Here is a 16317-nt window from a genome sequence, read left to right as displayed (position 1 = left end):
TATGTCTCATTTATGCCCTCTTCAAAGTATTCACTGAATGTCCTGGCCACTAGCAGGAGGGCTGCATTGAATACCCTCAAAATGAGCCAAATTCATATTTCCTAGAGAGAAGACTCTGAATGGGGGCATGAGCCAGGATGTTATTATTGCTAAGAGGTTGAACCTCTGAGTCTGTCCTCAATTGACCCATGGACACGAGACCCTGGTGATTGAAGGCCATACGTATACTATCATCATGGGAATGTTGCTTTCTTCCCACTGAGGCCATCCCCTCAAAGCCTCACAATGCCCACAATCCAGCCCCATCCCTTAGGAAGCCCGACAGGAGACTCACTCTCTTTTTTTAAAATCCTTTATTTTATAGCAATTGTCATTAATATAGAAGTAAATAACACATTTAAAAACCTCCTTCTTACAGGGGCAAAGGATTCCAAAGTATTTACAAACATTTGGGTGGGGTGGAGGAAGACAGGACTGATGAGGTCTTCAGAGAGAGGAATGGGACTGCAGGGTAGTGTAGATTAACTCTGGTCTCCCATCCCAGGCTTGGTGCAGGGAGAGCATACATATATTTTTACCCCCAAACTCATAGCCCAACCAGATCTGGGCCAGGGAGGAAGCCCTAGAGATTCTCCTACTGAGCGTAGTGTTAGATGACCAGCTCAGGGTGCTGATGGAAGTGAGGAAGGCCCAGAGGGGTGCTGCAGGCTGGGGCTCTGGGAGAGGCTAACTGGGGGCTTCTCCCAATTGGGATCCACCTAGCCCAGAGAATATAGAGGAGAGGGGCCAGAGCTTGGGAAGTGGTAGTGGAGGGCTAAACAGGACTGAGGCCCAGGCATTCCTGAGCCCAGGCTTAGGGCCTGCTACCTGGCCTGGCCGATGGAAGCAGACGAAGCACCCAACCTCCATTCTTGAAAACCTTCCCCATCCACCCCACTTGTGATCCGTTTTCTAGCTCAGTTTCCAGATTCCCAGTTGCTCTGGGTTGTAGGGTCTGGCCAGGAGGATGTCACCAGTGGGTTGGCACTAGGCCCCTTTTCTTCTTGGAGCTCCCGCCACACTCCACCCTGGGAAAGCACAAAGGTTCTTCCTCCCAACCCTCCCACTCCACCCTAGTGCACAACTACTGGGTGAAAAATGGAGAAGCACCAGTTCACAGGGAGATTTCATTGTAGGAGGAAGGAGATTTGATTTACCCTTCAGTCCCTGATCAGTCTAAAGAAAGGTGTGGGCATGGTCTGGGGGTATTAGACAGACTGAAGACAGGAAGCAAGGCCAGGCAGAATAGGTGGATATTCCTGCCCAGCCTGGGAGACATACACTGCACCTTCACAACAGGAATAATCACTAGGGGAATTTTTTTTGTTGTTTTGCAGTTTTCACATCTATCATTTTTTTTTGCTATATACGTATGTTTTTGTTTCTTTGACAGTGACATAAACTGAGGTAAACATCTGTGACCAAAACCTCTCTAATGGGGCAAAGAGTCCTAACCTGATGGCCAGAGAAGGCAGCGAGGTGTAGTATGAAGAGCCCTAGACTGACCGTGAATCAGAAGACCGTGGTCTGAGTCCCAGCTCTATCACGAACTTGCTGTGTGACCTAGGGGAGGTCACTTCCCCTCTCTGGGCCTCGGCGTACTCATTGGTAAAATGAGGGGGTTGGAGTGGATGGTACATATGGTCCCCTTCCCATTCTAACACTAAGATTCTACAATGAGAGAAAAACCTCAACAGGATCTTTAAAAAAAGAGTTCGAGAAGTTTGTCTACGGCGGAGTCTCGCTTCAACATTATTGCACGAGAGAGATCAGGACTTTGAGGAGGCCTAAGGCAAAAGGAGGAGTCAACGATGAAGAGTTCAGGATTGGGCACCGGTGGTCTCAGGGCCTGGCTACAGGCCTGGGGCTTGCCCTGCTGGGACAAGCCAGGCTGACTGCCCAAGGGAAGGGGACGGGGAAGCAGGGATCTCCACTGAGAGGGATCTAGGGAAGGAGAGGGGCATTTGCTACGTTCCTAGCACATCTCCAGAGGGCACCAAGCCTGCTGGAGAAGGGTAAGCCCCTTGAGGGGACACTGTCGGCATCTTGGCTGGGCTAGGTGTGCAGCCCTTCTCCGCCCTCCCCTTCCCTCTCCCCTCTCCAGCTTTGAGCCTGAGCAAGGATTCTGCCCTGGAAGTGTCCAAGATCCTTTGCCTTTCTTTGAAGAGAATGGAAAGAGGCTGAGGTCAATGCAGGGTCTGCTTGGCTGTAAACTGTGCCTAGGTCTGGGGTGAGGAGTCAATAGCCCTTTTGTGTGATTTGTGGGGAGGGGATTGGGGGTTGTTGCTTATTGTAGGATGGTGTGTGTGGCACTCCACTCCCAGACACTACCTGGGGCCCATCCCACTCAAGGACGTTGGGTGGGGCCAGACAGGCTGGGTGCTGCTCCCCAAAGCCTACCCCCCCATCCCTCACCTGAGTGCTGGATACAGAGGGGCTCAGGCCCTGATGGAAAGAATGGGGGGCTGCCAGTGCCTACCCTTTTGTGGATTGATGGGGATGAGGGACCCCCAACCCTGAGGGTGAGGTGTTGACCAGGTCAGCTGGGCTGGCAAGGGGTCCCTGGAGCCTCCTCTCAGTGGAGGCTGTGGTGGGGTGGGGTGGGGAGGAATAAGAGGCCTTGGCTGGGAGGGAGGGGCTGGAGGATGGGGAGCCATTTGGGTCTGATGCCCCTAGGTTCTCTGGCCCCACCAGATATGAGGTTATTGCTGAGAGTCCCCTGAAGAGGCAGGGGTGGTGGGGAGCTTGGGAAAGAGGGATTCCTGGGGGGGGGGCAGGCCCCCACTCTCATTTCCTTGGTCTTCCCTTAGACTGGCAGGAAGCTGCCTACTCGTAGTGTATTTCCATTGCACCACCAGGCCCTCACCCAAGGATCCTTGCCTGGTTCCCTGAGGGCTTTGGTAGAGACTGGTGTGACCTATGAGTCCTGTTCCCCCTTTTTATCAGGGGCCAGTTGAAGAGACTCACCTTTGGGTGAGGCAGGGGATTCATACCTTCATTCACCCACTCACACTTATCCCCACTGTCCCTTACACAGCTCCCTCCCTCAAGTTCCTCCCAGTAGATGTTACCTGACTGACCTAGGGCACCACAGCTGGTAAGTGAGATCCCAGCCCAAAGTTACTGAGCAATTTCTGGCACAAATGCCCTTGCAAGGGAGGGAAAGGGTCGAGGAATCCTCCATCAGGGCTGCTTCTGCCCTGGGTCCTTCCTCAATCCTAGAGGCCCTACCACCACCCTGTTGATAGTCATTTTGGGGAGAGCCCAGGCCTGGAAGCCAGAAGGCCAGGATCTGAGTCCTGGCTTTCTAACTAACTGAATACAGACCTCAGGCAGACAACTGCCTCCGTCTCTTCTGTGAAATGAAGGCATTTATTTAACTTCTAGCTTTGAGTCTTCAGTTCTGATAGGGCCAAGGCTTTTGCCCCATCACAGGGTGGTGATGGCCCTTGCCACACAAAATCCTGGATTTCCCTGGGGCGGTACAGGAGGAGCCTTTTCCCTTAGACGGCTCAGGGATTGGAGCCCATGGCTGCATCACTAGAGTCACACTCTACCCCTGTACTAATCTCCCCACAAGGTCCTTCTGTACAATCTCTGGCCCTCAGCTTCCTGGCCGTTCCCCTCCCCCCAGGCCTGGTCAGGCTTCCAAAGAACTCTTCATCCCAGCCCGGGATAGGGAAGTTCTGCTAGGGAGTCATGTTTTCTGCTCCCAGCCATTGTCCTGATTAGACAGGCCATTGTCCCCAGGCCACAGAGGCTGGGGATCAGTTGCTTATTGGGCCTCTGTCAGGATTCCTCCTAAGAAGACCATTCCTTATTGATATCTTCTAAGAGTACTTCTTATCTTTGTGGAGGCTGGGGAGAACAGGAAGGGGAAGGGAGGTATTTTCTCTCCCAGTCCAATGTAGGGGCTTCTCTTCCTTCTCTAACTCAAAGGAGAGCCAGAAGGAGGGCCTAATGACCCAGGCATAAGAATTTAGATGAGTTTGGACTAGACATATCCTCACCCTGCTCTCTTTCCTTTCCTTGCATTGAGGCACTATCCGTACCTCAATACAAGGGCCTCAGTCCTACCCCCTAACTCCTGAATTCTGGCCATATCCCCACTACCAAGTATCCAGGCAGATGGGAGAAATGACAGGACAGACATGACAAAGTGGGCCACAGGTCTGTCATGTATGACAAGCCCCCCTCCCTTAGGGGACCCATTACCCTCTTGGGGAGACGTGGGTTTTAGTCTTAGCTCTGGCATTGACTTGCAGTGTAACTTTGGGCATCCCCTCTCCGGGCCTTACTTCCCTTTCAGCTCTAAACCTAAGATCCTATGACTAAATGAACTCTTAAGGTCTCTTCTAGCTCTGACATTCTATATTCTATGTCTGGGAGACACACACACACATACACACACACACACACTCACGTACACACACTACACATTTGCTACATTTTTCAGGTAGCTGGGTCAGTTTATCCCTGTGTCCTTCCTTCCTTTCTCCTGGTCCCAGTGTTCTCCTCGCCTTTCCTGGGGCCTGCCCTGCTCATAGCTCTGGAGCGTGCAGGGTTTAGGACCAGGGGTTGGAGTTACCGTGGTTGCTCCCCTGATCCCCTTTCTATGTGGCCCAGAACCCTGGATCTCCGTGCTGTCTTCATTAGTGAGAGCTTTCTCTGATCCTGGGGCCTCCACCAAGACTCAGGGATCAACAGCCCCTTCTCTCTCCCCGCCCACTAAGGAAAACCTGGCCCTATCTCTTCCCCAAAGGCAAAGAGAAAGGAAAAGTAAACTAAGGGCCTGAGGAGAGGTTGGTACCCAAGGAAAAAGGGGCTAACAGAGGGAGAGGGTAGGAAAGAGACAGGGGGAAGGAGAAAGGCCAGATAGGGACAGAGTGGCTAGGATAGGCTGAAAGACTTCAGATGGTCCAGTGACATTGGTAAGAAGGAACTGGGAGTGGGTGGGAAACAGGGGTGGAGAAAGCAGATTGGAGCCAGCCCTGCTCCCTAAGCTGGGCTGGGGATAACGCCCCTGAGAGCCACCCTATGACCCACAGGATCCTACCTCCAAACCTCGGTTCTGCTCTGGCAGTCTGTCCCTCTTGATGCAGGTTCTGGGCTCTAGGCTCCAGGCCCCTCACCATCTTAGTGGTGTGGGGGCAGGCACTGCCCTATGTCCTTCCTGGCCCCTTAGACAGATTTTTGGTTAATGTCTTACTCGAGGCCCCGGTGGAATTGCTGCAGCCCAGCCCTGCTGTTCCCAACCCCACTGCCTTCCTCCTTGAGGGGAGGGATAGGGGCTGTGGGGCCCACCAGGTCCCCATCATCTGAACAGGGCATTCTTCCATCTCTGTCCTGACTGATCCTTGTAGAGCTACTCAGGCTAGTACTACGATATTACTATTGTCTAACCGTGTTTCTTTTTTGCTTTGGGAACAGTGACTCCTGGTTCCTTCAGCAGGTAAAGGAAGGGCCTCTCCCCACCCTGAGTCCCCCGTCCCCCTATGTCCCCCTCACCCACTGGGTCTGGGGGGGTTCTCGCCAGCCTCATGGGTGCAAGCGCTGGGGTGAGGAGCCCTCCCTAGGAGTTGCCACAGAGGAGCCCTCGAAGGGGGGACTGGCATTGGGCAGGGGGGCAGCTCAGACGCAAATCTCTATTGCCGTGGCCAGGACCAGCTGCCCCTTGCTCTTGTCCTGCCGCCCATCCGTCCTGCTGGCCGGCCCTGGTGAGGTGCGGCCAGATTCAGGAGGGGTGGGGGGGGAGGACCTGGTCCCACTGCTCTCGGTCAGCACCGTCCTCTTGAGCGGCGCTGGGGCCTCCTGGCGGTGGGGCCCGGCGGGCAGGCGGTCACCTGCAGGCTTGCGGGCACGGCAAGAAGGCCGCCGGCGGAGCTCCGAGGTGAGCTCGTGCTTGAGGAAGCGGAAGACCTCCTTGGCGGGTCCCCGCCTCTCCGGGTCCAGGGCTAGCAGCCGCTGGAACATGCGCAGGGCTGGCTCGGTGAACCGCCGCCACTGGGAAGGCAGGCCCGGGAGCCTCCCCTTCTGCCACCGCACGAACTCCTCAAAGAAGGCGTCCGTACCCGACGCGGCTTCCCAGGGAAAATTGCCCGTGAGGACGCAGAAGATGAGGACGCCGAAGGCCCAGACGTCGACGCCGGTGTCGACAGCGAAGCCCTCGGCCCGGCCTGCCTGGCACACCTCGGGGGCCGTGTAGGGGATGGTGCCGCTGACCCGCTTCACGCGACAGCCCACCCTTCGGGTCATGCCGAAGTCGGCCAGCTTCACCCGGCGGCAGTCCCGGTCAAAGAGCAGCACGTTCTCAGGCTTGACGTCCCGGTGCACGAGGTGCCGTCCGTGCATGTAGTCCAAGGCCAGGCCCAGCTGCTGCACACACCTCTTCACCGTGTCCTCAGGGAGGCCCACCTGAGGCAGAGGACAAGGGATGAGAAGGCCCGGCCCAAACCTCTCTCCCCAGGACCCTTGAGCACACCACGAAGGCTTCTCCCGCCTCCCTTTGGGTAAAAGTTCTCTCTGCCCCTTCAGATACTTTGTCTGGACCTCTCCTTTGCTGGCGTGTTTGTCCTTCTTGTTCCATTAGCCTCTTTCTGAGCAGGGCTTGTTTCATTTCTATATTCGTACCTCAACACCTAGAACCACACCTTGAGCCTAGTAGGCGCTTAATGAGAGCTTTTTGAGCTGAAAGGCTCCTCGGGTGACCTCATCTTGCCTCCCCATTTTATAGATGAAGAAACTCATGCTGAGAGGTGACTCGCTCAAATTTGGCCAGCGGCTGAGCTGGGATTTGCACTCCATGCTGTCTCTGTTTATGGGCCGCTAGGTGGCGCCATAGTGCACAGAGTGTAAGGCCTGGAGTCAGGAAGACTCACAGATATGGCCTTCAGACACTTAGCAGCTGTGTGACCCTGGGCAAGTCACTTAACAGTTTCTTCATCTGTAAAATGAGCTGGAGAAGGAAATGGCAAACCACTCTAGTATCTTTGCCAAGAAAACCCCAAATGGGGTCACAGAGAGTAATGACTCAAAAACAACAGGAACAAAGTCTGTTTGTTTAACTGAACTGACCCCGGGCTAAGCAATGAGATATCCCCAGTGCCTTCAATTGGGGGTCATACAACCTGACTCTTTTAGTTAGTAGCTGAGTGACCCTCCATGAAGGGTTCGGAGACCCATGTTCTAATCCACCACTATCTCTGCTTGATCTTCAACCACTGAAATTCTCTTAGGCCTCCATTTCCCTTTTGCAAATGGGGATAAAAATATCCACCTCACAGGAGTGTGTGGGGGCAGAGATAGAAGGGATCTGAAGGTGCTTCGGAAAGAAGAAAGGGCCACAGAGACACGAAGGGCTGCTGTTACCGTCATCACTATTGGAGGCAGCAAAGTGCAGCGGGAAAACTTGGGACTTGGAGTCAAGAGTCCAGAGTCTTGCTCTCAGCTTTTGCTGTGTCCTAGCTGGGTGACCTTAGGCAAGTCATCTAACCCTGGAGTTTCAGTTTCTTCCTTTGTAAAATGAGGTGTGTACTAGATGATTCCCAAGATCTACTTCTAGAACTAACACTTTATGAGTGTGTGATTCTACCTCCTTCCCCAACTCCTCTCTTCCCTGCCATGGCTGGCAGAGCAAGCAATAATGGGGTCAGTGGAGCTGGTAGGGGAGCCCTCTAGGCTTGGGGAATCATATTGACTTGACTATGGCAGTTGAAACTTGTCCTCTGCCATGCTAAGATGGTCCCTCTGCCTAGGTAGATTTGGGTGTTGGCCTGTATGGAGGCAGGGGGATGGATAGATTGACCTCACCACATCCTATTGATGGCAACTTTGAACTGGAGTCTGGTTCTGCCCTACTCTTTGACCAGGGGGTGGAGGAGTCCTTGATGCTAACCCTAATTACACCCCCTGGGTCCTACTCTGGAGAAAGAGTTAATCTTTATTTTAATTCAAACTTTCTGAATCCTCCTTTTTCCTGTTGGACCTTCTAAGCCTGTTTTCCTCTGCTCTGTGCTTGGCTAGGATTGGCTTCTGGAGGAGAGGAGGATTTTCTGCCCTGGTTTTTCTTGTCTCTATATCCTCTGGGATTTTAGACCTGGTCCTTCAGACACTCATTAGCTGTGTGATCTCGGGCAATCACTCAACCTCTCAGCCTTGGTTCCCTCATCTGCAAAATGGGGAAAATAATAACACCTACCTCATAAGGTTCTTGTGAGGATCAAATGATATAACATACATAAAGCACTCTGCAAACCTTAAAGCACCATATAGATGCTATCATCACTATTATTACTGACCAAGGTCTCATAGGTCAGCCTATGGGTCAGGACTCTGATTCCCCTATAAGGAAGAGGAAGTGAAGAGCCCACAACGAAATGAGGCATTCTTCCATTCTCCTGTCTCTTTCCCAGGGGTCAGGCTCCAACTAAGTTCCCACAGCCTAGACCCCCAAGGTCTCCTTGTAGAGGTTGGGAGGAGAGATGGGGAAAATGGAAGGGAGAAGAGTCTGGGCTCAAGCATCCCCCCAGATGTTGGCTCCAGGGGGAAGAGGCCACAGGCCAGGCCGTGGGGGATACCTGGGGCGGGATGATGTCGAAGAGGTCCCCACCGGGCGCGTACTCCTGTGCAAAGACGTAGCAGTCCTCGGTCTCAAACACCACATCAAAGACCTTGATGATGAAAGGGCTGGAGGAGAGTGTATTGGTGATGCTGACCTCCCGGAGGAAATTCTTCAATTTTGTCTTGCTTTTATTCACGAACTTCAGAGCCATCTTGGTCCCTGCGAGTGAGACGAGGCTGTGAGGGTGTGCACATGTGTGTGGTGGCGCCACTGCTTCCCACCCTTAGGAATGCTACTGGTGATGCCCTTACTGGAGACAGTCCCCAACCTCCATGGGCACATGCAGGCTACATGGGTGGGTTCTAACCCACGCCAACATACGTCCCCCCACATCTGTGGGTGTGCTGGCGCCTATGTCCCACGTCCGTATGCCGTTCAGGTACACAGGCTACGTGTCTCTGTGTGTAGAGATGTATAATCTATATCCCAGGGCACAAGTGGAGGTATATGCCCTAATGCTTCTGTGGACATCCATGAACAGAGGCTGCACCCCATCTAGGGACTCAGGCCACCCTATAACCCACCTGTGCTCTTGTGGGACACCAGGTCCACCTTGCCGTAAGTGCCCTTGCCCAGCTCCCGGATGAGGTCATAGTGCTTGCTGACATCTGTGCCTGAGAGTGTGCGGATGGTGAGGGCCTGCATGTCCTCCGTGAGGAGGGGCACACCACTGCCACTGCAGCAGGCCAGCGCACGGGGAGGCTCCTGCTCTGGGCAGCCCCCACTCATCTTCTCCCTGCATGGAGGAGAGAGAGAGATCATTGAACTGAGGCTGGAGGGGGGCAGCTGATGGTAACTGGAGGCTTGACCTGCTCATCGCCCTCAGTGGGCTGAAGAAAGATAACCATGGGAAGGCAAGGGGGCAGAGATCGATAAAACAGAACACCTTTTCCCTCCCAAGAGCTCAGAGAAACAGTGGCAAGAGAAATGGTTTTAGAGTCCCAAAGCCTGGGTTCAAATTCTGCCTCAGATACTACCCGTGTAACCTTGGTCAAGTTGCTAGTCACTCCTGGCCTCAGTTTCTTCATTTGTAAAATGAAGGGGTTGGGCTAGATGGCCTCTGAGGTCTCTTCCAGCTCTGAATCTATGATATATGGCTCCGAAAGTCCATGGCCCTATCCTCGTCCTTTCCTAGCTACACCATACGTGTTGGAGAGAAAGTGGCAGACTGTGTGTGCTGATGTCGATAGGGAAATACTCTGTTCAGTCCTTTCAGTAAAGTCTGACTCTTCATGACCCCTTTTAGGATTTTCATGGCAAAGATACTGGTTTGCCACTTCCTTCTCCAGTTCATTTTACAGATAAGGAAACTGAGGCAAACAGGGTTAAGTGACTCACCTAGGGTCACACAGCTAGTCTAAGCGTCTGAGACCAGATTTGAACTCGGAAAGATGAGTCTTCCTGTTTCTAAGCTCAATGCTCTGTCCACTAGCCCCACAGGACAGACTGGTGTATGGAGAGACCAGGGTCAAAGTGATCCATCCAGGCTGCTTGGCTTGGAACCAAGGAAGACTCCCTACTGTGTGCTCAGACCTTGCGCAAATTTGAGCGTAAGGTGAGAGTGGGGTCCTGGTGGTCTTGAAACAACTCTTTGGCCACTGTCCTGGGGAAGTAGGGACTAAGACCTTAATACAAACAAGCCACTAGGGGGCAACAAGGGTCTTTCCATTAAAGAGAGGGGGGAGAGAGAAAGAGAGAGAAGAGCTTGTGTTTATGTTCTGGCTGCTCCTTGGTCCTTTGAGAGGCCAGCTGGGGGACGTGGCAGAGACTTAGGCCTTCACTCAGGGATGAGGTGGATGGTTTGTTCTAGGAGTGAGCTGTTAAGACAAACCCGTCATTACTCTGTACTGAGATACACACAGGGGTGTGCTGGTAAATGTTTAACAACTAACTAGCAAAAAAATGTATTTGTGACACATTTTTAAGCTTAATTAACAGTATTAACATAACACAACAAAACAATACATTGAGCCTTGGTTTGTAGTATTTGCCAGTTTCTGAAGCATAAATGCTCACACTAGAAATTTAACAATGGGTTTGTGCTGGTCCTAGTTGACTCCAGCCCACTCCTGAGTACATGCTTCCTAGGAGGGAGGAGGGATTAGCTGACCACAGATTACGGGTCTACCTTCCTCTTGGACTATCTCATTGTTTATCGCTAGAGCAACAGAAAAGAGACACATCTGCCCAAATCTGAGCCAAATGTCTACCTAGGCATCCATAAAGGATGATCTGGGGGTGCCTCCTTTCCTTAAGGGTTCTATTCTTGGGCAGGGTCCAGATACTTGGATATTCCCAGAGAGATAGTATGTTACAGACCTCCCTGAGCCTTTGTTTATTTTTCTGTAAAATCAGAAAATAAGCCTAGATAACCTTTGAGTTCTTTCCCAGCTCTGTTGTTTATGACTTGGTTTTGAATCCCAGGTCAATCACTTATTAACTTTGCGACTTTATCCCTCTGACCCTCAGTTTCCTTGTCTATAAAGTAGAGATAATAATACTTGTACTGCTGCCCTCGTACAGTTGTCTATAAAGCACTTTACAAACTGTGAAGGGCAATAGAAAGGGGAGTTAGGATTATTTTAATTCCTGTGAAATACTAATGGGGGATGCCAGAGACATCTTACAATGGTACACCTGGTACCCAGGGAAATGGGCCTGAGAATTTCAGGCCTGTGACAAAAGCTCCATCACCCCCAGATTTGTATTTGGCTATTGGTGTGTGCAGACTGCCCTAATACAACATCATTGTTCCTCAGACCCCTGGGGGATCAGCCATTGCTTCCAGACCCCTGACCCTCTTTTCGCTGCCCCTAGAGCAGAAGCAGTCTCTGAGCCATGCTGTGAGGTACAAGCCCCCAGCCTCCTACTCAATGGCCTCCCCCATCAGTCCCACAAAAGGGCCTCATAGGGCGGACAACAGCTCTGCAGGGTCTCTTTGTCTGGGGTCTCTTTGTTTGGCCTCTGAGAACAGCAAGTCAGACCCTATCAGAAAAGCCAGGCCTCCTCCTCCTCCCCCTCCTCTGTGTCCAGCTCAGGAGCGACAACAGCTTTCTGTCCTCTGTACAGAGACCGGCCTAGGCCTCCAGGTTGGAGACCAGAGCCAGCAGAGGAATCACAGAAGGTACCTTAGCGCCCACCTAGCCCACCTCTTCCATTTTACAGATGGAAAGACTAAGGCCCAAAGACAGGAAGTGATCTGCCCAAGATCAAAGCAGCAGAGACGGGATTTGAACCCAGGTCTTCTGACTCCAAATCTAATTGACCGTTCTAATATACCGTTTAACCAAGGCTCATTTCTGCTCTGGTTTCCAAACTTCATACAGAATTGTCATCCCCCAGGACCCCTCCCCTCTCTACCTCCCACTCACCCATTCAGAACAAAGGGTACAGCAGAAATTACTAGACAGTCCTATCCTTGTAAGTGGGGAGAGGGAAAGGGCACGTAGGAAGGAAGCACATTTTGACGGGTTTGTAAAACTTTGACTGCCAGCGGTTTTTGCTTCTTAAGACATTCAAGTTTTAAAAACCGCCTCCTCCTCCCTGCATCCTGTTTCCTATCCCCTGTGCTTTGAGCCTCTCCAAGCTCCTCAGAGACAGTGCAGTGCAACACGGTTCACAGAGCGGACAGTTTGGGGGACGCTGGCCCATGGTGTGTGAAATGCTGATCTGATCTCAGTTCCTAACCGCTTTGATATCCCTTACAAAGTTTCGGCTTGAATGCTTCCAGAGATGGGGAGCTCACTACTTTATCTGAGTAATTGTGACCTCCTTTCTGGACTCTAGGCCATGCTCCCTCTCCTCTTCTAATCTAATTTCCTTCACGGACAATGGAAGGATCATGAGATCTTGAGCTGGAATCTACTTTACGGATCATTTGGTCTAAACACCCTCATTTTAGGTAGAAAGCAAGGCCTGGGAGATGATTTTTTAAAATAGGATTAACAATTTAGACGTGGAAAGGACCTCAGAGATCATCTAGTCTTAACTCCCTTCTTTTAATTGTATGTCTTCTAACTATCTATGCTTTCCATCCCCCCACTCCTACCCTCACCCCTCCTGCCCCCCATTAGAAAGAAGTAGCTTGGGGGTGCAAGTCACTTGTCCAAGGCCAAACAGGTAAAATCCTAAAGGAAGAATCTGACCCAGCCAGGGCCTCTTAACTCCAAATCCTGTACCAGAATCATTGCCCTCTGCTGCCGGCACTCAGGAGTCAGGCTGACAGACTGCCTTTAACACTTTACCCCGCTGACTGTCTAATTTGGGTTTTGCCTAGACAGGCTCATAGAAATGAGCACAAAGATAAGTCCCGACAGGAGAAGTCGGAGCCTGATGTGCCCTGGGGAAATAGACACTAAACCCTCCTGCTTATCTCCAAGCTTGATGCCGATCCTCCGAATCCCAAAGTCCCACAAACCTGGTTAGGGAGAGCTGACAGGAGGCACGTTTATCTCAGTAAGTATGTGCCCATGTTTACAATGTGAATCCCTCCTGACCCACTTTAAGGAACCTGGGCAGACCTCCCATCTCTGAGAATTCTCAGGAGCTGTTGTTCCAGGGCTGACACATGTGTACACAACCCATGAGCCTCTGCGTGTGTGTATGCATGGGTGTGCACACGTGTGGAGGTAGGGGTGGGGGAGCACCACCTGTCCTTGGAGAGAGTCAGAGTGTGAACCAGACTTTGCTCTTCATTTGAATCTATTTTGGTTTCTTCCCTCAGCTATGTTTTGCACTAAGGCCTGACACAATCTCCCGGCTTCAGGATTCTGACTGCTTGCTTACCCTTTGTCCTCTATACAGTCGCAGACATGCTAACCTCATGCAGCCCAGAGATATCATTCCCTCCCACTGGCTTATCCCATGCCAGCCCCTCATGTCTCATCCAGTCCCTGGACCCAGCCCCTGCCCAGAGCTACTGTCACGGTATCAGGTACCACTTTAGATGGGGCACTCTCCTATGAGCTTCCAAGACAATGTGGGTGGACTGGATGTTTATGACCTTGGTTTCTTTGTCCCTATCACTTCCTCTAGGGAGATTTAAATGGGCACAGGTGCACACATTATATTCTACAAAACTCTAGCTGAACCGGCAAAGATGACAAAAGATGGAAATTGTCAATGTTGAAGTAGCTGCAGAGAGACAGGCTCACTAACAGACTGAGGGTGGAGCTTTGAATTGGTTCAACTGTTCTGGAAACAATGTGGAATTATGCTGAAGGACTGACAAAAATATCCACAAGATCCCACTGCTAGGCATATACCAAAATATTGATGGAAACTTTTGTCTTTTTTGTAGCAGAGAAACAGAAATAAAGTAGATGGCTATTGATTGGGGAATGGCTAGCCGGTGGTACATGAATTTAATAGAATATTACTGTGCTGGAAGAAATGATAAATATGAAGAATTTAGGGAAGCATGGGAAAAAAATCTGCAAAGTGAAGTAAGCAAAATCAGAGAAAAAAAAATACATATCAGTGATTACCTCAGTGTAAATGGAAAGTATAAAAAAAAGGGAAACTAAATGCTGTATCATTATAATGACCAAACTTGGTCCCAGAGAAGAGTTGAGAAAATGCATCCCCTTCATGTCATTGCAGAGGTGGGGAACTATGAATACGAAATACTGTGTATACAAGTCAGCCATTATCAATGTGTTGATTACTTCTGTTGAGATGATTTTTTCCTTTCTTTTTTGTTTTTCTGTTTGTTTTGGTTTTGCTTTTTTAGGCAATTGGGGTTAAGTGACTTGCCCAGGGTCACACAGCTAGTAAGTGTCGAGTGTTTGGTCTGAGGTCGGATTTGAACTCAGGTCCTCCTGACTTCAGGGCCAGGGCTTCTTTTTTTAATTTTTTGCTACAAAGGATGGCTCTTCGGGTAGAGGAAGGGGAAGGGGTACATTAAAAACAGCTAGCATTTATACAGCAAGGTTTGCAAAGCACTTTATACATGCATGCGTTACCTCTTGGATCCTCACAACAATTCACACAACGTTCAGAAATGGATGATATGTTAAATGAAAGGTACAAATGAAAATAAGATAAAAAGATGTTAAAATGCTGCCTGACTCGTGGGGAGCAGATGACCCCATCCGTGTGAAGGGAAGCAAACTGAACGACAATCTCGGAGTCAGAAGGGACTTTGGGGGCCATGTGGTCCAGCTCCAACCTGAACAGGAGCCCCCTCTACAATACCCCTGACAAGTGACGACCCGGGCTTTGCTTGGAGCCTGCTAGGGCAGGGGAGCTCGCTTCTTCCCCAAGCAGCACATCGGCTTTTGGATAGCCCTAATTATTCCTTACATCAAACCTAAAATCTCTCTCTCTCTGCACCTGCTTCTTGTTGTTTCTATTATTTCTCTCCAGGGCCAAACTGAACAAAAAATCTAATCCCTCTTCCATGTGGAAGGATGTCAAACACTTTATCCCATTCCCCTAAGACTTCTCCAGGCTAAACAAATCCTTCCCATAGAGTAAGATTTTGAGACCCTTCACTATCTTAGCTACCCGCCTCTGGATTCTCTCCAGCTTACTGATGTCATTTCTGAAAGGTGGTGCCCAGAACACAAGATTATGCTGACCACATGTGTGGTCTCACCAGGGGAGAGCAGAGAGGGATGATCTCCTGCCTAGATCAGAAAGCTATGCTTTTTTTCCTTTCAATTTTTGGTGAGGCAATCAGCGTTAATTGACTTGTCCAGGGTCATACAGCTAGTAAGTATCAAGTGTCTGAGGCCAGATTTGAACTCAGGTCCTCCTGACTCCAAGGCTGGAGCTCTATCCACTGTGCCACCTAGCTGCCCCTTATGTTCTTCTTAATACAGTCTAAGATCTAGTTTTTTGGTCTGCCTTATCACAATGCTGATTCAGTTTATGCAGTTTGTTAAAACCCTAGCTCTTAGCTGTGTGACCCTGGGCAAGTCACTTAACCTCAATTGCCTCACCAAACATAAAATAAAATAAAATAAAATAAAACAAAACAAAACCTTGGCTCTTTCTCAGGTGAAGTGCCATTCAGCCACGTCTTCCTCTCCTTATACTTGAGGGGTTTATTTTATTTTATTTTATTTTGCTAGGCAATGGGGTTAAGTGACTTGCCCAGGGTCACACAGCTACTAAGTGTCAAGTGTCTGAGGCCAGATTTAAACTCAGGTACTCCTGACTTCAGGGCCAGTATTCTATCCACTGCGCCAGAGGAGTTGATTAAAAAAAATACATTTTTACTGATTGGCTTACATCTCCTATATTCCCCCCTGTATCATTCTCCCTTTCTCTCTTCCCAGAAAGATCTCTCTCATAATAAAGAGTTTTTAAAAAGATGAATAAAAAAGCTCTAGCAAAACTAATCAACATATCCCCAAAGTTTTTTATATGAAGTTTTGGGTTTTTTTGGGGGGTGAGGCAATTGGGGTTAAGTGACTTGCCCAGGGTCACACAGCCAGTAAGTGTCAAGTGTCTGAGGCCGGATTTGAACTCAGGTCCTCCTGACTGCAAAGCCAGAGCTCTATCTACTGTGCCATTTAGCTGCTCCTTATGAAGTATTTCTCATTTCGTATAAATAATTATATGAAGTATTTCACATCTGTGGATCCTGACTTCTGCAAAGGAGTACGGGGATGGGAAGGTGTGAGAATTGGATTTCTTTGATCTGGGGTAAG

At 50.3% G+C, this 16317-nt stretch overlaps 1 protein-coding gene across 2 annotated transcripts in view; it reads right to left on the bottom strand.

The window, feature by feature from the left end:
- Positions 1-334: 334 nt before the first annotated feature.
- SBK1 (SH3 domain binding kinase 1) overlaps positions 335-16317 on the bottom strand; it is a 122727-nt gene continuing 106744 nt past the window's right edge. For both annotated transcript variants that reach the window (XM_021006695.2, XM_021006696.2), the window contains exons 2-4: positions 9184-9395; positions 8616-8818; positions 335-6453 (exon numbers count right to left, since the gene is read on the bottom strand). In XM_021006695.2, the coding sequence (XP_020862354.1) occupies positions 5671-6453; positions 8616-8818; positions 9184-9388 (1191 nt within the window). In that variant the 5' untranslated portion in view covers positions 9389-9395 and the 3' untranslated portion in view covers positions 335-5670. The remainder of the gene's footprint in view (positions 6454-8615; positions 8819-9183; positions 9396-16317) is intronic.

The sequence above is a fragment of the Phascolarctos cinereus genome, unplaced genomic scaffold (assembly GCF_003287225.1).
Source record: "Phascolarctos cinereus isolate Bilbo 61053 unplaced genomic scaffold, phaCin_HiC Scaffold_4;HRSCAF=312, whole genome shotgun sequence".
Lineage (NCBI taxonomy): Eukaryota > Metazoa > Chordata > Mammalia > Diprotodontia > Phascolarctidae > Phascolarctos > Phascolarctos cinereus.
Note: the sequence above shows the minus strand (reverse complement) of the source record. Positions and strands in the feature narration are given on the sequence as shown.